This window comes from Anas platyrhynchos, chromosome 18 (genome assembly GCF_047663525.1).
Source record: "Anas platyrhynchos isolate ZD024472 breed Pekin duck chromosome 18, IASCAAS_PekinDuck_T2T, whole genome shotgun sequence".
Lineage (NCBI taxonomy): Eukaryota > Metazoa > Chordata > Aves > Anseriformes > Anatidae > Anas > Anas platyrhynchos.
Window position 1 is genome coordinate 11,894,425 of NC_092604.1, and position 23,487 is coordinate 11,917,911.

The window sequence follows — 23,487 nt, forward strand, 5'->3', positions numbered from 1 at the left end:
TTATCGTGCTTTGCCATGCACAACCCCCAGCAGAGCATCCCAGCGGTGCACAGGAGAACAACCCAAGCATGGAGAGGTGCTGGGGGATCCCCAGGATGCTGGACACGAGGCAGACCCCAGATGGAGAACACCCCCCGTGCGCTCACTGTGCCGGGGCAGGCTGCGGAGATGCCCCATGCTCAGCCCTGTGGGACATCCCCACCACTCCCATTTAGGGCAAATCCCTCCCAGATTCCCAGGCAAAACCCTAGGGAGCCAGCCAGGCTCTTTTTTCAGGTCGCCTCCGTGACAGCTCGCAGCAGCACAGCCCGCAGCACTCCGGTTTTCTGCGCACCCAGTGCTGCGGGGGCACATCTCAGCGCCGCCCGCACCGCCTGGCACCGCCGGTCCCAGCTCCCAGAGGAGCAGGGCAGGAGCTGTGCCCAGCACAGATGCAAAAACACTCTGCTGAGCACACCATCTGGGTGCCTCCTGCCCCAGCACTGCTCTGTTTTTGGTAGAAGGTTCTGAGAAGTGGGGCTCAGCCCTGGTAGCGGAGAGCTGGGGCTGGCGGGGGGCAGATTTTTGCCATGGCAAAGGCAGTGCTCAAACAACCAGACATAGGCAGACACACAGACACACAGACCCGCCAGCACAGCCCCCTGAGAGCTCCTTTCTGGGGGCCAAATCCAAAAGAGCACCAGCAGATGAACCAAGGAGGGACCATGGAGGAGGGCAAGCCCCGGGCAGGACCCTCCATCCCCCCTGCAGCCAGCCCTTCTCCCCAGAATCGCCTCACCTGAAGCTGGTGCACAAACAACACAGGCTTTTATTAAAGCAAAGCCAAAAGAAATTTGGAAAAAATATCGCTTTTGGCTCCTTGCCCTCCCCCAGGGGGGTTCAGCCTGGCAACACACAAGCTGCAGGTGGAACTTGCACCCGGTGCTTGTTCCCGAGACCTGCCATGGAGACCATCGCCGAGCAACCCGGCTGTTAAATGGGGAGGTTTTCATGGTCCCAGCAGCCCGACCGAGCCCTTCCACAGCTCTGCTCGTGTCTGGGCATCAGGCGACAAACACACACCCAGCACGAGCTGTTTGTCAACGCCTGGCAGCCCCCCGGGAGACCACGCATCGATTGCTCAGGAATTACATTTTCAAACCCGTCTGGGAAGTTTTCTCGCTCTGCATCCAAGAAGCCTTGGTTAAACTCCCCCACCAGCGTGCTGCTATTCCTCGCCGGGCTGCTGCTCAGTTCCCTGTACCATGGCTGAAGCGAAGCCCCACTTCTCGGTGCCAAAAATACCACAACCGCCAGACGAGGAGAGGCTGGGGGCGGTGGGACCGCGGAGCCTGCAGAGGAGAGGTGAGGGAAGGAGCTAATTGCTGCCTTCAGCTCCCCGGCGGGGCGAGAGGCAGCCAGACTCCTCTCCGCGTGCGGAAAGGACGGGAGGGAGCAGTCTCGAGACGCAGCAAGGGAAATTCTGACTAGATATAAAGAAAAAAATATTCGCCCGCGGAGTGATTAAGCACTGCGATGGGCAGGCAGGGAGGCTGAGAAAGCTCCATCCTGGGAGGGTTCCAAAACTCGGCTGGATCGGTCCTGAGCAACCTGATCCAACCTCAGCCTTCATCCCCTGGCAGCGGGCTGGGGCGCAGAGCTCCTGCCACCCCTTCCAACCTGAACTAGTTCTCATTTTCTTCCCCAAATCTTAGCATCTTCATTCGGTTTCAAACAACAGCACCTCGTGGTTCAGGACTCCTGCAGCGTGCTCCTGCAATGCTCAGGGCACTCGGAGAGCTCGCCCTGGGGCACACCAAAGCTCTGTGGAGCTCCGTGCCCAACCTCTGCACCATCCAGGACAGCAGGACCACTGCCAGCCCCTGGCCCTCCCAGCTTTTTGGGCAGATCTTCAAACCCGGAGCCGTTACGGGTGTGTTTACAGTCCCTTAAGAATATCAGTTTGCCCCAGGATGCATAGTGGCCAGAATTTCCCCTACTTCCCAGCAGAGCTGCATAAACAGGACACAATTATCTTGTAAAAAAAAAAAAAAAAAAAAAAAAAAGTCCACACGTCCGGTGATACAGAGAGATCAACAGCCCACAGAATGAGATCCGAGCACGGAGATTTACAGATCCTCACGCCTGCCAGCAGCTGCCTCCCAGAGACAGAGCCCTCAGCCTGCAGCACCGCTGCTGCGCTCTACGGAGAGCACAGCGGAGAATTTGGCTTCCCTGTGATTTTGTCCCACCCTCTCCAAGTCCCCCCCAGCACCAGCCCCATCTCATTTGGGAATGAAGCCACTTCTCCCAGAGCTGCCTGGCCAGCCCCAGCCCGCTCGCACTGGTCCCCCCGGGCCAGCCCCGTGCGCCCTTTGGTGGCCTCACCGTGCGCAATGTGCGGGGCCATGGAGCTCTCTGCTCCCCGATCCCTTCCCAAATCCTTTTCTCTTGTTGTGACTGAGAACCCCTAAAAGCTTTGAGGCACTGCAGCGACTAAGAGACAGAGCAAGAGGCAAATAAAGTAGGTGAGAATAAAATTCCCTGGCTTCAGCTGTCTGGAAAGCTGCTCTGCATCCCCGGGAACATCCTGTAACTCACATCTTCTCCCACCACCACCGTGCAATTTCACCCCCAACTCCCAGCAACAATTCCTGCTAACTCGGTAACGCTGCTTCTGTCTGGCTTCGGAGGAGACGAAGCGTCTCAGACGTATTCATAATTTCAGAAGCAATCTTCTTCCCTTTGTTGCCTGCATACGCAGTGCCATACGAGTGCACAAACCTCGCTCATAACAGCCAACTTGATTACCAAGGAGCAGCGCTGGAGAGCTCAGCAGTCAAGGAATTTGGGCTCAGCCGGCTGCCAGAGGAGCACAGAAGTGTTGCCATCAACTTCTAAACCTCTTGCCAGGACTGTCCCCAGCACCACCAGCTCCTTGCAACAGGACTGCAGCAAAACCCGTGACTTCCAGGGAAACCCAGGGACCTGGGGTCAACGCTGGGTCTTTATGGAGCCCTGGGCAGGAATCCCTATGTTTAACTGCAGCTGATTAACAGGGGTTGGGATGATTTCGTACAAGTCCCCCAGCTGCAGGAATGAGCCTTGTCCCAGCCCTGCCACATCTGGGTTTGAGAGGCCTGGCACGGTGCTGAGGGGCACATCGCAGCGCCTGCAGGGGTGCCGGGAGCGCATGGTGCCAGCAGCACGGCTCTGAGCCGGGTGGGTGAGCTGTCTGTGCCATTTGGAAGGAAGGCACAAAACCAGCGAAGGCACCCCTGGGAGCACAGACGGAGATTGCCTGTCGAAGCACGATGACACCCCCCAAAATCAGGGACGTGGTTCCCGTGTACCCGCACGACACCCGGCTGCAGCCTCCCTTACAATCGCAGCTTTTGGACGCGCCAGCCTCAGCCTCACCAAGTCAGGAGGCAACAAGCCCACCCAAAAAATCAGCGCCGGTGCCATCTGGAGAGCTGGCACATCGTGCCCAGGCAGAGCCCTGCACTCGGAGCACTGTGGGCACAGCAGGACTCTGCTTCCCAGGCCCAGTGCCAAAGCAGGCACCAGGCCCAGCGCGGCACCAGGGGGTCGGACACGCCGCCAACCCTGCCCGCGCCCCCTCTCCAGGGGCTGCACCTCCTAATCCTTGCTTGCTGCTACCTCTGCCAGCCCACCACGGGGCTCCAGGAGGATGCTGCAGCCCAGGCAGTTAATTCCTTCCAGCCTAACGCCAAGCAAGTAAAATCCACCGTGAGCAGGAGCCTCCCTACTGTGCTAATTTGCACTGGAAACCAGAGCTAGAAACAGCACCGAAATCACATCCTGGGGGATACACAGCACACAACCACAGGTGAGGTGATTTTTGCTGAGAGGGAAGAGAGCATGGATGGGCTGAAATGCTGGAGAGATGGGAAAAAAAATAAAAATTAAAAATTAAAATAAACAGAACGAGAACTGAATTGCTGATATATGCATCCTCGTTATAACGAGGGGACCCAGCTTCTTCTGAAACACTGTGCAATGTACATCGTTTTTATCCTAAAAAACAGCACGTTTCTGCCTGTACATATCAGATGTGTGCTTGCAGAAAGAGGCTGCAGCATTTCCTACGGTAGCTTTTTTTTTTTTTTTTTTCCCAGTTGTAAATAAATTATTCCTCGGAAGGGGGATCGAGCATCTTTTCTCCCAACTGCAAACATGGTGCTCCTGCACAGTGCGTGCTGTGCTGTAGGCAGTGTCAATAAGCTTCAGCCTTGTACCGCACAGGGAAGGTGCAGTACAAGTTAACAGTGTCAGGTAGCAGCCCTCCAGTCTTGGGGCTGCCATTCACACATGCTTGTGGCATATTAAAAAAAAACATGGAACACTTATAAAAAATGTAAAGGAACCGGCTTTCCTCTGCCCCAGCTCCCTATTTCATAATCCAACTTCAGAGCCCCTGTGGCTCTTTAACATCTCTCGCAGAAGGATTTCATCTGCCACCCCTCCAGCCCCCGGTGGCACTAATCCTTTTTTCCCCTTATTCAAAAAATAAACCCTGCTGCCTCCCCCCCCCAAAAAAAAACCCACCCACGCACCACTGCAGTCCTGCAATACCTTTGTCCGACATCGCTCCCCAGGGATCCCATCCTCCGAGCCGGTAACAAGGGGCTCACCCCGTGGCCATCCTCGGTGGTTGCCGGTGGGACGGTTTTCACGTGCGAGTTGCTCTCGGAAGGGGAATTCTTCAGCTTGGCTCTCGCCATCCTGCGAGCCTCGGCTGCTCCGAGACTCCCTCCTCTTTCCCCCCTGAACTCTCCCGTACATCGCAATCCTCACCGCATTCAGTTCAGAGCCGGCGGCACGTACCATCTCCTTCCTCCTTCCCTCTCCCCACTCGCAGCAGCCCAGTGGAACAATCCTGCCCTGGGCATTTATTTTGGTAGTGAGGGGAGTCCAGGCAAACTCCCCGGCCTTGCTGCTGCAACCAATTCGGTGCGAAAGGACCGGGGAAACGCTCACAATGCAGAAAGCTCTGAAATGGCTTTGTTCGGAAAATAATGCAATTGCCTTGGCAGCCTCCTTTAAAAAACAGATGATTGCTTTACTCCTATCACCACCAGCAGGGCAGGGGATGAGGGATTATTTTTTCCCCATCCCTGTTTTTTCAGTAGCGACACGAGGGGGAGGAAGCTATTTTATCTTATCCCTCTGTGTAAAGAGCAGGGTGGACGGGATGCCAGGGAACAGACGCAGTGTGCTTGGCTCGCAGACGCCAAGCAGCAGAGCAAAGGTTCCTCCTAAACGTACCCGCGGTGAGCTGAGAGGGGGGAACCCACTGCTGCGTCCCTCTGAGCAGGCAGTGGGCACCCCCTGCGCCCACCTGGAGGTGTTCAAGTAGACCCCAGCAGGGTGCTGTGCCAGGACAGCACGGCCTTCCCTCCCCAAAAGCCCCATTCCTCTAGACATCAAACAGAGCAGGGAAATCTTCATGGCCAGGGGAGCCCCAGGCAGGGGATAAATCCATCAGGTCCCCCCATGTGGGGCTGCATCTTGTCCTCTTTCTGGGGGTGCCACCAGCCCATAGCTGCTCTCGCTGTGGGAGCATCTTCCAGCCGGCCTCAGTAGTGCCAGAGCTCATGGGGTCAGTGCCATGGCACCATGGACAGAAGCACCCCAACACCGCCCATGGAGAGCCCCAAAACCACCCCACGGAGCATCCCAAAACCGTCCGGCCACCTCCTTCCTCTGCCATGCCAGGGGCCCATCGAGCCCAGGCTCTGCTGGCAGCTCCCCTCCCCGTTGTCAGTGCCTCGAGGGGCCTCGTCCCGGGACACGGAGGCAGTCCCAGGCTGGTGGGGAAGAGAAACCAGGTCCCTGCCTCCCGTTAACAAAACCCACATTTGCCTACTCGGCGAGTAATTTCTTAATGGGATTTCTCCGTAAGACGTGTTTTATTTCAGCGTTTTGAAATGTAAAATGGATAAAAAAACCGCAACCCATTTACTGATGTGCCAGCTTTCAGCACACATTTAATTTCTCCTTTTGCCTCAAAATGATTCATCAAATCAATGCGCCTGGGTCCTCACTGAGCCGTTCCTGCCTGCCTCGGGGCTTGCTTCAGCCCCCCAGCCCCTGTCCTGCCCCACACTGCGTCCTCTGCTTCGTGCCCTCCTGGGCAAGAAGGGCCAGGGGCTGGGGCTGGGGGACAACTCCTGTCCTACAGGCAATGACCTGTTGGTTCTGCTCTGCGTGGTGTCCCCAGCTCCAGAGGAATAAGACGTTCAGCATCGAGGTTTGATGGGAAAAGTGGCTTACGCTGAATTTCTAACCCCGGCGCTAATGTTATCAAGCAGCGGCACTGGGGATAAAGAGGTATTATTAGGGAAAGGCTTGGGGAATTTAAGCAGAAAACTGAAGCCCTCCTGTCACACTCTTGTTGTACAGGAGGTGACAAAAAGCATGCAGCCAAGCCCCTTGAGAAACTCAGCTCCTGCCTGTGGGAGCCTCTACCTGAAGACACCTCTTCCATTAAGCACTTAGCGCGAGCCAAGACACAAAAAACAGGAGAGAAAGGAGAGATCCAAGGCAGGGTCACAAGAAACAGGACACAGGGCTGCTGTTCTGACCGGCTTCTTCCCTTCTGAGGCAGGAAAGAGACCACCCAAAACTGAGGAAACCTCCTGGAGGCTGCCAGGTCCTCCAGAGAGGGTCAGGGCTGTGCGCTGTTCTTCAGGCTGCAGCACACGAAGCTGCTGGCAAGGGGAAAAAAGCAAAGAAGCACTCGGCTGCCAGGTCGCTGGTGGAGCACGATGCTGTCTGTAAGAGGGGAAGGGCTCGCACTGAGTGCTGCAGCTCGGAAAGCGAAGGTCTGTTACTCAGCAAAAGATGGTGAAGACTAATTGCAGGTCCCCTGTGCTGCTGATGCCAGTTTATGGCTGATGGATGCTTACCCAGAATTCGGGCAAAGCAACAGCCAAAAGGCAGCACTCAATATATAACGAGCGGCGTCCAGAATGCCCGTTCTTGCTGGGAAGTTGCATGTTCCTAGAAAGAGCAGTGGCTGTAAGACGTAGCCCAAAGCACACGGTGCGAGAAGGCAAAGGACACCCCCAAGCACGGGACCACGGGGAAGGGAAGCCACCAAAACACAGCCCCAGCAACTTCACGGGCCGAACCAGAATTCCCCTGGCCCAGAAATATTTGCCCGGCTAAACGAGTGCCAAATACCTGGCTGCAAGCCAGGAAGCCAGCGTTTCGTTTTCGTTTGAGAACCCATTACAGACTGCTGAGCTCTCATTCCAGGGCCTGCATTATGCAGAGCCCACTGCTGTGCCAGGGTCTAGGGAAATGGCTCGGAATTGCTCAGCAGCAGTTGCAGTCATAATAATATTTCTTAAGATAGGATTTAAAAAAAAAAAAAAAAAAAGCAGCAGATTTTTCCTTAGTCTTAATTGAATCCACAGCAACTGTCTCATTAGATATTTCCCTTTTATCTAGGTAGCTTTCAGTCCCAACTGCCAAAACTCCTTTTACGCACCGATTCAACGTATTAATAATAAAGCATGATCTAGCTTATTGTAAGAAGCTGATGAAATGAGAAGGTGGTTCTTTTTTTTCTTTTTTTTTTTTTCTTCTGGCAAATAAACCCGTTATGCTGAGACAGAACCCCAAAGTGTTAGCGTGACAGCCTTCTGTAAGAAAAGCCAATTTAATACCTTTAAAAACCTTGAGAATTTGCCCTGAAAGGCAGAGACTCCACGCAGGAAGACTTCAGAAAACCACACGAGGTAACTCGCTCGTGTAGGGGTGCACATTTTGCTACAAAACCCCCGTGCTCAGCATTGCAGCACCGCACCGGAGAGACGCCAGCACCCATCACCCCATGCAAGGGGCTGCTGTGCCAGCAGGACTACAGGGAAATGAAGACTCATTAAGGTTCGTTATGGGATCATTAGCAAACCCCCAAGTTCTGGGGAGCTCTGGGAGCTGCCCCAGGACCGCCCCTGCTGGCCCAGGCTGCCCAGCTCTGCACCGGGCCACATCCTGCCCCCTCGCAGTGCAGCCGTCACCGCTTCGTGCCACAACCCCGAGGAAAAGCAAGGCCCCACACAATTTTAACCACCACCACATCTTCAGCAGATGCAGCGCTACCTAAATTTCAAGGGCCCTGCAAGTTTAACAGCACGACATTAGCATTTTGGTAAACTTCAGAGCACCGCTAATACCTGATAAACGTTACAGATTTCCCCAGCCAAGCCATTTGCTGAAGTGTTTTTCAAGAAGCGAACCCGGGCCGGATCCGCCCGTTAGTCACCGGGGAATGCCCTACATTTCCACAATGCATTTTGCAAACAGCATTTCAAAACCTGCCAATGCCTCAAGGTTGCCAAGGTTAGTGCACAGCCCTCAAAGCCAGCGGCTCCACGAGGCTCCTGCAGCCAGCCTGGCGTGGAGAGGCACAAAGAAGAGCTGCTAAAACACCGGCACAGGCACCTCTCTCCAACTGAGCTGGCTGCAAATGTCAGTATTTTTCAGGAGATTTAAAGATTTTTTTTTTATTTACCTTTTTTTTTTTTTCCTCTTTTCCAAAGGGAAATTAAAATTGCAGAAGACTGAGGTTTGGCTTCCTCGCTAGAATATCTTTTTCCTCTGACATTCATTTCAGTTAAAACAACAAATTTGTCAAAAAGAAAAAAAAAATAAAATGTGTTGATGCTCCCTTTTCTTTCTCTGCGTGGGACGCATCCCTTCCATCTCCGTGGGGTGCCAGCGCTTCTCATCCTCCCAGCGCCGCGCTGCGGGCAGCGAGCCCAGAGGCTCCCCGGGGGCACCCGAGCTGCTCACCACGTGCAGCGCTGGCCCAAGAAATTCTTTTCCAACCAAGCCAGATCCTCCTGCCCATCTTTTTGACCATCCAACAGCAGGTGGAGTTGTGGTTAATGACAGGGCTGAAGCCAAAGAGCCTCGGTTCCTTTTACAGTTGAGAATATGGTATCGATACATTGATTGCTCCAGAATTGCAGAGAGATTAAAATATGCAGGAGATGCTTGGGAATCTTCCCTGAACGGCGAGGATGAGCTTGTCTATTGATAACCAGGCTTAGAAAATAAAGCCTATATTGATCCTGGATCGACCTGAAAACCTCTCTCCACCTTCCATCAGTGAGGTGAGGAAGCCCGCCCGGCACACCATGGAGCAGGAGCCCAGCACCCAGCTGCTGTGGGGAACCAGCAGGTCCTTCTGGGCGAGGAGCACACCACGAGCACTGGGTTCAGGAGAGAAACAACCCAACCCTCTCTGCAGGGGCTGGGGGAAAGGCAGGGGACGGCTGGAGGCTCTGAGCCAGCACCCAGGGATGCCAAAGGGGTGCTGGGGACGAGGCCACCACGGCACTTGGCAATTCAATGCACCTGGGACATGGTTTGCAGCTAAGCACGTGTGAAGCCCCACACCTAGCACACGGCAGCTCCCAATCCTCCCTCTCTTCCCGAGCAGCAGATTGCCAGAGGTTCTGGGGGGGTTTCCCAGGACTTTGCCTTTCTTTGCAGTGACCCCGTGTCTTGGCAGCCTCATAAAGAGATCCAGCAATGGGCTGCGCGCAGCAGGAGAAAGCATTTCAATGACTCTCCCCCCGTGCTCGCTGCGCACAGAGGCATTATTATTCTCCATTTGCATTACTGTCACACCGAGAGGCCCCAGCCAAAACAAGCCTCGGCTCTCCTGGGTTCGGCACAAGCACATAGCAGCGAGCCAGGCCCCTGCAAGCCTGAACTCTGACCAGGGCTGGGGTGGGATTCAGGGCAGGACAGAGAAGTGGAAAAAAAAAAAAAAAAAAACCTTCCCAGGAGCTTGCTCAGAGATTTTGGCCTCTTTGAGCCCTCCAGCTAAGAAGCCAGCAATTATTTCAGTGTCACTGCTCCCCACACGAGGACGTTCACTGCCAGGGACTTCAAGCTGGGCTTGGAGCAACCGGAGAGGCAAGGTGCAGGGCAGCAACGCTCACAGGGACTGGGGCAAAGCAGCTCTGCAGCATGTGCACACCAACCCCTAAAGCACAAGCAAGCAATCGGGGTGTGCCCGGTCTCGCCAGCTTCTCTCCACCAGCTTCTGGTCCCTCCAGGCACTGCCTTGGCAGGGTTAATTCCTGCGCACAACAGGACCCCGAGAAGTTCCCTGAGAAGCAGCTGGACGGATCTACACCACTGCGAGCTCTCCTTTGTATCCAGGACTCCTTCCTGACGTTTGTCTTTTTAAAAGCAACGCCATTCACATGAAAAGTTGATTACTTCCACTTGTTCTAATTATTCTCACAAATAAAATCCAGCTATTCCCCCCTCTGCGAGTATGGGGGATAATGGCCCTTACCCTTCTCAGCAAAGCGTTTAAGTACCCAGCCTGAGAAGCTCTGTTCAGAGCGCTAAGTGTTATTATTAAACTGTCATTAGAAGCATTTCAGGAGAAGTTCATAAAACCGCAGGGATTTCGGGCGTCGCAGCAGCTGCCGGGAGGGCAGCTCAGCTCGGTGGGTACTGCCAAAAGCGCCAGCCGTGCGACAAGACCCTGCTGCCTTCAGCAGCCTCTGCTGGGGCACCTGCACCACGGACAGTGCCAGGATAAGCTGTAAGCCCCTTACCCGTGCTGTGCCAGGGGATCAGCCCCCGTTGGGACTGGGATTTGGTAAGGGGGGTACCCAAAAGAGCCCAACCAGAGAGCCCGGAGCAGCTGCGTGCCACCATCCACCACATCCCCTGGCAGTTGCCCGAGCCTTCGGTACCGCAGCAGACACCGGACACTCACAGGAGCACAGGAGATTTGTGTGACTGTGCAGGATGCTCTTTTCTTGCTCGCTCTCCCCATTTAATCCTGGCAGAGCAACCAGCCGAGGCGACTGCAGAGCCCCAGGAGCAGCTTCAAGCAGGGGCTCTCCCCCTGGCGGGGTCTGCTCGGCGAAACTGGGAGACTTCTGGGATAAACTGGAGTGCTGCGGTTTCGGGGAATAACACTTCAAAAATGGAGGGAAGCATCTTTAGCAGCAGCGAGAGGGCTGGAAATAGAAGGAAGCCTTTGAAGAGCCTGGCTGCTGGATATGGGTGGGAAAATTACGTACAGCAAGAAAACGCGCGCAGGGCTGGCAGGCAGGCTGCAAGCCCAGAGGGGGACGGCGTGGCTGATTGCAGAAGAGCCTTTGATTTCACTTCTCTTCCACATTAACATTTCCAACGCTAACAAATGTCCACGGGTCCAACAGGGGAGAGCATCTCCTTTGGGTGCCCAGGGCTCCGGCAGCACCCAGCACCGTGCAGCCGGGCTCCGCGGCTCCGTGCCAGGGGCTGGGGGTCCCTGGTGCCTCTGGTTGTGGTGCCCGCAGAGCCAGGCCTTACGTAACAGCAGGGACGTGAGCGCCGCGTGTGCCGAATCCCAAAACTGTCATCGCAGCCTTTACAAAGCCATTTTTACCTCCCTAAGTGTGGCTCGTCAGCGACGAGCATGAAAGCTGCAAAACCAGCATGTTAACTCGGGACTGCTCGGCGGAGCCGTTCGGAGGAAGAAATAGAGCAGACGTGAAGAGATGCTGAATAAATATCCCCACCAAGTCGTGATGCCTCCGGCACCGGGTTCGTGTTTCTTGGTGCATTTTACATGCTCAGGAGCGGAGCAATGAGGCCCTGGAGCCTGACAGGGCCTTGTGATCTCTTCCTAATTTTCTTGACAAAGCTGATGCCAGGTTAAAACGGCCAGGGGAGAAGGGGCACGTATCTGTATACTCGTCACAGCTGCTGGAGTCAGTGAGGAAATTAAAAGCCCTGGGGTAAAATCTAAATATATATCTGCAAGCAAAGCATGAAAAACTCCCCGGCTAGTGCAGAGCAACCCGGCACGGCTGAGTTCCTTTTCCAGGAGAGCACGTAACAAGGCTGCTGCCAACCTCTCAGGGTTTAATGGGAGCAGTGACGGAGCCAACACCATCGGGGCTGCACGGTGGTGCTCGTGGTGAGCGATCCCCGCATGGCACGGGTGGCACGGCGGCTGTGGACCCGCTCCCCCTGCACTGCCTGCCATTAGCTGCAGCCCGTTGCCTGCCACCCTAACGAACTTTGCACTGTTGGTGTTTGTTACCCTGAGAATTCATGCGGTGCCTTTTCCCCGTGAAGCAGAGGATGCCTCGCAAACACTGCTCGGTGCAGCTGGCCATGCCCGCGGTGCAGCGGGGACACAAATGTCCCTGTGGCCAGGGTGGGTGCATGGCGTGGGGTGGGCTTGCAGGACATGGAGCTCCTAACAGAGACTTTCAAAATGACAAAGTTGTTTCTAATTTGCAATTTTAAAGGACTCTGAGCTTTTTCTGCATGAGTTTTTTTTATTTCCCCCAGAAACTTTGTAATTAAACTATTAAAATTCTAATGAAACGACCTTTAAACTGCAAAACAGTATTTACTGAGGAAATGGCTCCAAGGTTCTGCTTAAAATGCAGAGTTATAGCACCTAGAAGCCTTCCTTAAAGTTTTTTTTTTTTCTTTTTTAAAAGATGAATCTTCAAAGGAGAAACTTAGGCCCTAGGACTCTCCATCAGCTCTGCCAGCTGTGTCTCACGGTAATAAAAACTTCCTCTGTCCCCAGGGCTGCTGGATCATTTGACGTACCATTCGCCATATATTTCCAGTATCTGTCACTGCTCATTTTTCTAATACATTACATAAGATAGAGAAAACTGCAAGTCCCTACAAAAACAGACTCAGGATGCGCTGCAGAAATGAGGCATGAACTCTGTGGAGTTTCTGACAGCCTCACCGGGCTGTGTGGGAAGGACAAGAACAGGGTTTGTACCAGACCATTGACCTCCAAGTACATTTCTTATTTGAAATTCAGCGAGGAAGTTCTGCTTCCCACCAAACAGCGCGCTGTAGCTGAGCTCTGCCATGAGCCAGGCATCACTCAACGCCCAGGCAATGTGCAATGTCAGGGCTCGTGCTGTGCCCAGGTACCACTGGGGGCACAAACGGGATCTATTTATTCACACCCACAGCCTAAAGAAGGGATCAGCACCAGGACACGCAAAGGAGAAGAAACATTCCCTGTGTGCTGCTTGGCCATAAGAACCATGTAAAAAGATAAAAGTCTTGGCCTATTCTCATATCTCGTCTAAGGACACACGTCAATAAAAAGCAACAGACCCCAATTTTTTAAACAGTGTCTCCACAGAGAGCTGCAAGCTGTTATTTCTCAGCGTCCCTCCGCTTACACTCGTTCTCGCCAGGCAGAAGCTTTCAGGAAGAAAAGCTGTTTAATAAACAGACATCGACAACATACGTCTCTGATCTCGCAGTCTCATCATCTGGAAATGAGTCCATTAAAGCAAGTGAGAAACTCTCTGATCGTTAAGTTTGTTTAATGTGATCAAGATTAAATTATACCATGAATTTGTTAATATCTGAACCAGCCAGTTCAGTTGTTCTCCCTTCTCTCCCTAAGACCTGGCAGTGAGAAACAGAGCAGCTTAGCGAGGAAAAAGGCTTCAGAAGGTGTCTTAATAGTTAAAACTCCTAAAAATTGCTCAAGGAAAGCAGCCACCAGGTCCCAAAGCCGATTTCCGCGCCCTCCCACGCTCACTAATGCACCCGCCCAGCAGCAGCACCCGCTGTGCTCTCTTACATCATTAGAAGCGAACATGGGCACACCGAAAGCACCCGCGGTGCCGGCAAAGGGCATGGGACTCATCCAAACATGCGTTTCATCTCATTCTACCCTCATTCCAAAGATTCCCCTGCAGCAGAGCCGAAGGGCCCTCCTTTGCCTCCTCCCTCCCCAAAAGCCCGGCGGGGCCGTGTTCCGCTCCGCTGGCTCCGGAGGACGGTCCCTGCGATCTCAGCCGCGCACAGAACCAGGCGGCAAAGCGATCCGTGGGGATGGGAGCAGCAGCATTCGGCAGGGCAAATCCTTGCGTGGCGTGGTGCCATTGGCTTCAGCGAAGTTACACGCTGAACACAATTTGTGCCTTCAATCCTAAGCTGGAATGCCTGCCTGCAGCACAGCGCATCCCCAGCTCTGGAAAAAAAAATGAAAAAGCACATCAGAGGAGACGACGACACTTCCCTGTACAGCACAGAGGTGGAACAGCCTCTCTGTGCAAAGGATCTCCCTGGATGCACCTAACCAACCCCATGGGGCACAGTGCAAATGCCAGGACGGATTTCTGCCTCATGCCAAAGCTGAGCACCAGCTCTGCAGCCCCAGCACGGGCAGCGTGAGCATCCCTTGGCAGCGTCCTGCTGCTGCAGCCTGCACACCCCAGCTCCACGCCTGTCATCCCTGCCACAAGCCATCGAATGGCCCTGGGCATCAAATCCAACCCGTTGGGTTCAGTTTTCTCAAGGATTTGATAGCTGGGCTTTGCTCTTTTTCTCAGCTTTTTGTTTTTCTGTTTTTATCTCACGCCATCGGGAAGCGCCTGTCCTTCACACATACGCAATGTGCTCTGCGCACATCCGTGAGCCGAAATCTTTGTACCACCACTTTTGACCCTGGAAGGCAGCTCTGAACGTTTCATAGCCACAAAGCATTGCATCCGGCATTAAAATGCATTTACAAGCAAAGTTCCTAGTAAGAAAGAAATATCTCCCATTAGAGACCATAACAAGAGCAGGCCAGAAATTGTTTTTCCTCTCAATTTTAGCCCAATGGCTGCTGGCAATAAACCTCTCCATCAGCACCGGGCCGGTCTAAGTGCAGATGCTGTGGGAAGTCCGAGCGAAGTGACAATATTGAGCGTTAAAAGCACTTTGGAGAAAGACAAAGAGGAGCAATCGCTGGATGCCAGCTGTGGCCGAGGCTCATGAGACCTCACAGCTCTTTGTGCCACCGTCCCTCCACCACGCAGCACTCTTGGTGACCCAGCAGGCTGTCAGCCCTGCAGCAGAGCTTTCCAGCTCACAGAAACACCCGCACAACAGCTCCGTGACAGCAGCACGAGGCATCAGCCCAGCCCAGAGGGATTCTCCGAATCCTTTCTCTGCACGGGGAAACCTCGCGGTGCCAATTTAGCGAACTGGAACCGAAGGCACGTGTGTAGGCAGTGACGAACCTGGGGATGAGAAGGTGCACAGCAGAGGCAAGCGGCCCCTTTCCCGCTTGCATGCCGGCGGGTGGGCGAGCACACTCATGCACGCCTGTGTGAGCGTGTCAGGAAGCGTATGTCACCGCGCCGGAGAGGCGGCGCTGCTCCGGATGACTGGAAAGACCAACTCAAAGTCATACGAAGTGGGAACTGAAGTGTCAGAGGAGGCCTCCACTCCCAACAGCGTGGGCGTAATTGCATCAAGCTGTAATGAAGCGAGCCCGTCTTCAGAACCCAAGCCTGGGAACAGTGACTAAATAGCTTCACCGAATAAATGTCTTTCCAGGGACCAGCTGTAACTTCTTGCTGAGAAATATGAGCACCTCCTAATACCCTTTCCTCTAGCCCTGAGCAAACAATGTGACTGTGCATTATAAATACCAAGCTAAATTAGTACACTAGCACGCATTGCAATTATTTCAATTAAGCTCTCTTCTAATAACCAATTACTACCCGTTTTATTAAATTAGAAATTTTTCAAGCAATACTCCCATACGGAGCTATTAGCCCAGAGGCAATTACACACTTCACACTTTGACACGTGGACACTGGGTGGATGAGTTTCTTTCGGGCTGTGCAGCTCTCCCCTGCCCCGGTCCTGCAATCACACCCAGAGCCAGCCTGAAAAGTTTTAGACGGTGTAGAAAGCATTTTAGCTTTGAGAAAAATGTATTTAGCATCTGTCCACAGGAGAGCTTTCCGTTTAAGATTTTTGACACACACACCGAGTAGCATGCTGTGTGCAGCGAGAGGGCTAATTTCCAAATAAATAGCTCGTGGTGATTTATTACGGCGTTCAAAAGTACGACAGCACATCTTGGCCTGATGCTGATGTCCTAACAGCCAAAGATCTCGTGCCGAGAGCCTTCCTCGAAGGTGTGAGCTGCCGGCTGCCCCACGGGAAGCCACAGAGCTCACGTTGGTGTCAGCCACCAGCGGCAGCGCCACCCGAGCCTCAGCTGCCTCCTGCACCAAGGACAGAGCTGGATGAAGCTGGGAGCAAGAAAAAACAAGGAGAGGAGCTGTCCCCATGGCGAGGGGCTGGTGCCTGGTGTGGCCACTGATATGCTGTGTCCTGCCTGCTGGAGCAGGGCTCCCACGTGAAGCGCTCGCTCCACCAGTCCCAGGGGTGGAAAAACAGCGGCTTCTGGCAAAGGCCTCCCTTCCTCGTAAACATTGAGCTGTTTGATTTTTTTTATTTATTTTTTTTGCTGCTTTATGACAGGATAGCACATTTCTCAGTGATGTCACTCCTGCCCACAGAATGGCAAGGTCTCAAGCTGACATTTGCTGAGCATCTTCACCACCTGCTCCCCAGAAACGCTCCTCTCCTCGACAGGGGGGACGTTCTCCTCGGCAGCTCCTGCCACCGGGGAGCTGCACCTTGTGCTTGGCAGCAGCAGCACAGAATCAAGAAGCCCTGCTCCCAAATCAACCCCTCCTGCATCGACCCGAGGTCAGGAACGGAGCGCAGCAAGGACTGATAAAAGCAATGACTTTTCTAACAGCCACCACCAGCGCCCGGGGACGGCCGTGAGCCACGCAGAACAGCCCTGCAACCAACCTACCCATGGCTCAGAAGGGAAACTCACAGCCCAGACAGAAATCACTCCCTGCCTGAAGGTAGCTGCTACGTGCGCCAAGCAATAATCCTGCTCCTGCTCGAGCCTGCGTGGGTTGCAGGAGGCGCAGTCACTGATCCAAGCACAGCCGCTGGAGCGCAGTCGCTCCCTGCGCGCCCCCGCGGATCCCTGCCCCAGGGCACCTCGAAGCCGGGGCCGTCGACGTGTGGCACCGCGGGTGACAGCCACACGTGGCAGCAGTGCCAGCAGAGCGTGGATGCACGCACGCAGGTGAAATCCTCACTCAAACAGCGTCTGCTTAAAAAAAATCCAACGCGACTGAATTCCCAGTGGCTTCAGTCTTTCTTTGAATTCCCAGGATCTTCAGTCGCAGAAGATGGGAGGGTTTAACCCAACCTAAAAATGATTTTTTTTATTTTTTATTTTTTTTTAACTCCTACTATTGTGACAGGCAGCATCTTATCAGTGTTACAGGGACAGCACCGGGGCTCCCATCACAGCCATCTAGAACAAATACCCAACACGTGAAGGAAAGCAGGAGGCGCAGGAGGAAGGGGGAGCACAAGCTCCACTTCCACGCTTAACTCCAAGAGCTTCAGCAACCACAGCCAGGACAACACCAGCACCAGGCTCCCCCTGCATGCCACAGACAGCGAATTCAACCCCCTGCTGCCAGCTGTGTGCCAAGCCGCAGCCAGAAGCTAGAAGACAGATGACTGAGGTGTTCCGGAGAGAATAACAAAATCAGAGTTTTACCAGGGGGCCCGGGGAGCTCGGTCCGACAGGAGCCGTGTTTGTGCTGTCCTCAAGAGGGCTCTGCCACGGTGTTATGGAAGAACAGCAGCAAAAGTCATTTGTGACACAGGAGCCCCCCTGCCACCCAAAGCAGCTTCCTCCCTTTTCTGCCTCGCTGAGTTGACAACCAGCTGCGTGCTCCCCCTCCCTCACCAGACTTAAATCTTTCACCCTTGAAGCAAATCACTTCTTTGGTACCTAGGCTCTCCGCTGACCCCATCCTCCTGCACCACTTCTCCTCCCTGCAGCCGTGCCCTGGCCTGGCCCTGAGCTCTCCGAGCCACGGCTCTTGCACACCACAGGCGCACACTTGCACACCCACACAACGGCTGCAAAAAATAGGCAAGGAAAAGCAGCGTAAAACACCAGCTCTGTGTCCTGTTTGTCGGTGAAACCCCACGGCCCCAGGACACCTCCCAAAGCAGGCTGATGGAAGGGGAGCCGGGCGGTGTGCTCTGCCTTCCTGCAGGACACCAGCACTGACCGTGCACCACAGGCCCCACGGCAAGCCCGAGGGGGCAAAGTGACCCCGAGCTCCTGCAGCTCTTCCAGAAAGTTGCAGATGGCCCTTGCGGGGCACATCTGTCACCCACAATGAATGGTCTGAGGTAATCTTTAGAACAGAAAATAATGCTTCAGGATGCTTGAAAGCTAACGTAACCGGTGCAGAGCATTGCTTGATCCTGTATCACAGGCTACCTGCTTGAAGGAGAGGTTTTCTGAGTCAGAGGCTTGGAGATCATGCCCTTTTTTTACTTTAATCCTCTAGTCAAGCCCTCAGGTTCACAACCTATCTGCCCTCCCAACACTTAAGCCCCATATTTCAACTCTGTCACCACCAACTCCTTCATTATCGAGTATTTATCACCTAGAAACACCGAGGGGGTGATGCTGAAATGCACCCGGGGGACCTGCAGCCCGGGGAGCCTCCTCCCCCAGCTGTACAGGGGAGATGTGAGGACACGAAGCAAGGTGCTGGGACGGGGACACCGAGGTGCTGCCTCCCCAGGGACCGTCAGCCCCACAGGAGCAGTGTTCTCGTGCTGGCTGGGCTCTGATCAGCCCCCGGTGGTAACACAGGCAGCTTGTGCTCGCTGCAACAGCAGCTAAATGCTCCCAGAAATAAAGCAAGGAAGGTAATGACAGCACACGAAGCTCAACATCTTTTATACAAAGTGAGAGGCACCTGTATATCCTTAACTCCAAACCCTCTGACAGATGAGCAGGAATGTGAGATAAGTTATCTCCTACCGACGTAATCCAGCTGGTAACAAAACGATGCCAGAAGAAACCTCTGGATCCAGTGGCTCCTGGGCTGGTGCTGCTCAGCCTCAAATTGCTCAGCACAGCCAAGCCCTCCTGTGCCAAGTGCAGCCAGCACAGCTTCACAAGTACCTGGTGACACATTTGTACGGTGCCTGCACAACCCATTAACTCAGCCGCCAGGAACGAGGAACGTGAAGCATTTTCTTTGCACGTTAATACCCGTAGTTTTTGCTACAGATCCAAGCTGGTGCCAACGGAGCAGAGGCAAATGCAGCATGGCAAGGAAATCTGCACTAGCTGCAGGGTTTCGGCAGGCAATGTGTTCACTTCCCTGTTGATAAGCAGAGCTGAAAATAGTAGACTATAAAATTAACCCTGAGTGGAACGTCTTGGAAGGAGAGAGTTCAAACTGCGGTCCCTTATTTCTCTCTAAACCTGTGCGCTGCGCAAAATGAGGTTTCTGAGATGCTGCCTTACACGGGGATTTTCTGACCGATTTATTTAGGATCTGCTTGTGATTGTTTTACTGTGACCATGCAGAGGTCTGCGAGAGGGGCCGGGCTGGCTGCAGGAGGCCGTGGCTCCAGCACCCGTCTCCCCGAGCAGGCGGTGCAGAGGAAAAGGCACGAGCACCACCTTCAGAATGGCAGTGAATTATTTCCCTCGGGAGCAAGGATGCAACTGTGACTTCAAGTGGTGGGAAAACACAGCAGAAAAAAAACGTAATGCATTCTCTGCAATTACAGCTAGAGCTGCCAAGCTGTTTCTCGTGCTGTCACTGCAGCAGATGTGACAGCCACGGTCTCGCTCTGACCTCCCAACCTCCCCAAAGCCGGCGCAGCCCTCCCGTTAATTCCTGCAGGCAGAGGGTTTGCTGTGATGACAAACAGCATCATTGCTTGGCCAGATCCATGGGCACAGACTCATATTCTTGATGCTTCCCTGGTGCAAAAGGGAGCCAGGTCCCACGTAGGTCTGTGCCGAGATCTTACACACAGCCAAGCTTCTTTCACTGGCTTCTGTGTGATTTCTGCTCTGTACCAGCATGCTCAAGTGGCTGCCAAGCCGTGCCCAGGAGCAGCAAGCAGAAAGTCGATTCTGCCCTAAAAACTCGTCAAAAGGAGCAAAAAATCCTCCTTTTGTCAGCGTGATTCTTTATCCTGCGGGGAGCCTGGTGATCCCCTGACTGCGTGCCCAGGTCCCTGCTCTTCCCCTCTGCTCCAGCACACAGTGGGAGCTGGGGGATGGATCCTTAGCCATGGTGACACTGCCCGCACCGTGCCACCCAGCCCAGCCCAACCGCCCCCAGGGCGCTCTGCTCCCCACGCTCCCAACAAATTGGACGGAAACCAAGCTGAAAGTAACTAAGCCGGAGAAAATACACCAGGGAGGGATGGAAATCGGAGCCCTTAGTGTTAAGTTGTGCTAAATAACTGAAAATCAATGTTGTGCTTCCCTTTCATCGCGGCCCAGCTGTACGCACTGCATCACCCCGGGGACACCTCCGCTCATTCCACCAGGCTGCTGTGTGCACTCGCTTTTATTGCCAGCAAGGGCCCGCTGCTGACAGGAAAAGCAATATCCCTGAAAAGAGTAATGACATTTTGTTTATAAAATAATAGATATAATTGTAAGAGAAGTGCTTTTCTTCTCTTCCTCTATTACTTTCATAACTTTACTAATATTCCTGCTGACGTCCAGGGGTTCTCGCCTTAAGATGAATACTCAGCGGCACATCAATAGGTACAAGGAAACCTCGGTTCAAAAAAACCCTGAGCACCACATCAGTTAAGACACCCCATTAGTAACCATCATTATGGCCTTTCAGAACAACCGAAAAAGCAAACCGCAATTAAGAAAGACATATATCATAAAAAAAAACAATAATCTACGAACAGAGGGAAAGCCAGATCTGTTTTATAAAGCCGCCCCAGGCTCCCAACACACTCTGCCCTCCCACACAGCCCACCCGCAGCCGGGCTGAGGACCCCATGGCAATGCACTTCGGTGCAGGCACGATGGCACGTTGGCATTTTCTCTGGAAACAGCTTCAGCACCCGCCCAGCCCTTTCTGGGAAGGCGCTAGGGGCTGGCTCGGGGAGGGGTGTTAGGGCCGCAGGCTGCCTGAGCTTCCAGGAGCCCGTACTTTCCCGAGCATCACCAGGCCAAGGCTTCCTGACAAAGCATTGACTCAGGAAAACAGCTTAATCCCATTAATACGGGTTTTGATTTTCCTTTGCCAGGTGGCAAAAGCAGAGAAGATGCAATTCAATCCGAGTGGTCACACAGGCACTTGCACATCTCGGTTTTGGATCCCAGCATCTTCCCCAGTTATTTATTACTCAATTTGGAGCAGGGCTCGGGCGTCACAAGTGAGACTGAGTCACCCCTGGTGAGATTCTGCACACAGGGCTGGTGGAAAATAGGGTCTTAACAGTGACTTATTGGTGGACCTGGCTACTAGGCAATAAATCTTTCTTTCTCAAGCAAGTGACCACATTTCTGGCAAATGGAGAGCCTCAGACAGCGGAGTTTTGTGTCAGAGAGGGGCAGCAGAGGTGGATCTCCTAAATCCAAGCACAAAGTGTTACCTCTTAGTACAGCCAGTACAGCCTGAGCTGACACTGCAGGCCAAAACCTAAAATATTGACCATTACCTCACCATCACAGAAATAAATGTCTTTAGCTTTTGGACGCAAATGGAGATTTTTCAATTACGATCCACATCTGCCAAATAAAATGAGAGAAATTACCCATTAAATCAAATGGCAATGAAGTGAGGATTCAGCTGCAGATATATTCAGGAAACCTGACAGAAAGACACCGAACTGGGCTCATTCTCATTAATGTAATGATGCATCCGATGAGGATGTCACTTTGGGCATGTTAGCATGAAACTACAAGTATAATATCCTACAAGTCTGATATTTCAGCACTACTGCTTGCTTTTGCCATGTATAATCCAACCTGCCACCTCTTAACAGAGGGAGAAGCTTTCAAAATCTAACTTGGAAGCAGAAATTTAAAAGAATTCGCCCTAGTTGCTAAAACCTTCTCTTTTCCTGGTTATGCAACATATGAAAAATCTTTGATTTGAAAAAGAGACGTTAAAAATTTTTATAGAGATGTCGCTGAATTCTTCTGCACGAGCAGCTCTTCCAAGCTTCCTCACCCATGAAAATGGTTCTTTGCTGATAATTAGTCTCAGAAAATGCACTTAATCAAAGTGATATCCATTAATTCTTGCTACTGTAAATAGGACTGTGGCTTGTGATGATGACGATTTTCTGGAAAGTATTCAGACTATTTAAATTAGGCAACAATAAGTTCCTAATGGTGCTGCTCTGAGATAGTTTAATTTTATTTATGGGCTTTTTTTTTTTTTTTTTAAGCATGCCCCAACCCAGTTGTCAACACTGCCCAAGAAAAGAGAACACAAGAGATCAAAAACTGCCGTAGTCAGGGCAGCAAAGATCAAAGGGATGCCACAGCTTGCAGTATGAAACAATATTTATCAATTCAGCAGAAATGTGCTTTCTCAGCTGCCTTTAATCAGCAAACACCGGGATCACCTCGGAACAGAAGCCCTGGTGGGATCCTACCTTCAGCTCCTTCTCCCTTCCACCAGCAGCCCTTGGCCTTGCCCCTACACACAGAGGGTTTCCACAGCACAGAGGATTCCCATAATCCGAAGAGTTGTGTGCCAAGTGGGTGCAAGGGTAGCCAGGTAAAAGCAGGATTTGTTCCCCTGGTTCTTCACCTTCGTTTTGTTACAGGCCCGACACCGCAAGCTCTGCCTTTGCTGCTCTATTCCAGTGGCTCTGAATGACTTTCACGACAGCAAAACACGAGTGAGATAAGACACGCAGCACTGCCATCCCAGAGGAGAATCAATCTCTTTATCTTTGACATTGACAGAACCTTCCAAAACGAAAGGAAGAAACTTCTGAACTAGACAGGGCTGGGAAAAGGCGAGTGAGGCAACTCCTGTGTTCCCAAAGAGAAGTCTCCCCAGAGAAAACACCTCCCAGTCCCCATTAGTCAGATTTCTGCCTCGAGACAGCAGTTTGTATCCTCTGGAAACGTAGAGCTGAATGGCAGTTAATCCTGTTTCTATAAACTAAATGACCTGCCTTGCAAAAATGCCAAGCGCAGCATTTAAATACAGCTGCACTGCATTTAAACACAGCCAAGCCCCAACTCTTCCAGATGCCTCACGGCAGCGAGCTCCAAACACAAATAAGACGACGTTGGAAGGAGCATTTCCATTTGGTAATTCTAGATTTGCTTGTCATTAGGCTTTTCACTCCCCATTGCACAAATCCACTTACCTCCCCCACTGCTCCTCTAGACGGTCTTTTCCTAGTTGTTTCCCGGCTGATTTATTAACATCCTCCACACAACGCTTAAAGTATTATTTTAATTTTCACGTCAATCGGTCTACCTGCCAAAGGATAAACCTTACTTGGTTAGATTGACTATCTTCACCTTTCGTGGTCCAAAAATAGAAGTAAAATAGGCACCATGTTTTCCACCTGCCTATTCACTGATTAGTTCTTTCAGTTCTGTGGGTTGTCTGGACACGATCTCTCCTCCTGCCACACCACATCTCTCTAATTGCCCACTTGTTCCAGCAAGCTCTCATCAAGCTCCAGCAATCTCCTCAAGCTCCAGCATTACCTCATTCTTTTTACCTCGGATCAGGGTTGGTGTCTCCTCAGCATCCTCTCTGATGAGGATGGATTAATAAATATACCACAGTCATC

The 23,487-nt window shown here is 52.7% G+C and overlaps 1 protein-coding gene across 10 annotated transcripts in view; it reads right to left on the bottom strand.

The window, feature by feature from the left end:
* Positions 1–23,487, bottom strand: part of KCNT1 (potassium sodium-activated channel subfamily T member 1) — a 67,754-nt gene that overhangs the window by 28,716 nt on the left and 15,551 nt on the right. For 2 of the 10 annotated variants that reach the window (XM_038188082.2, XM_038188081.2), the window contains exon 1: positions 4,579–5,065. The exons of 7 other annotated variants lie outside the window; for them this stretch is intronic. In XM_038188082.2, coding sequence (XP_038044010.1) covers positions 4,579–4,727 — 149 coding nt within the window. In that variant the 5' untranslated portion in view covers positions 4,728–5,065. Of the gene's footprint in view, positions 1–4,578; positions 5,066–23,487 lie in introns of those variants that run through there. One more of the 10 variants, XM_027471183.3, reaches the window with a different exon arrangement.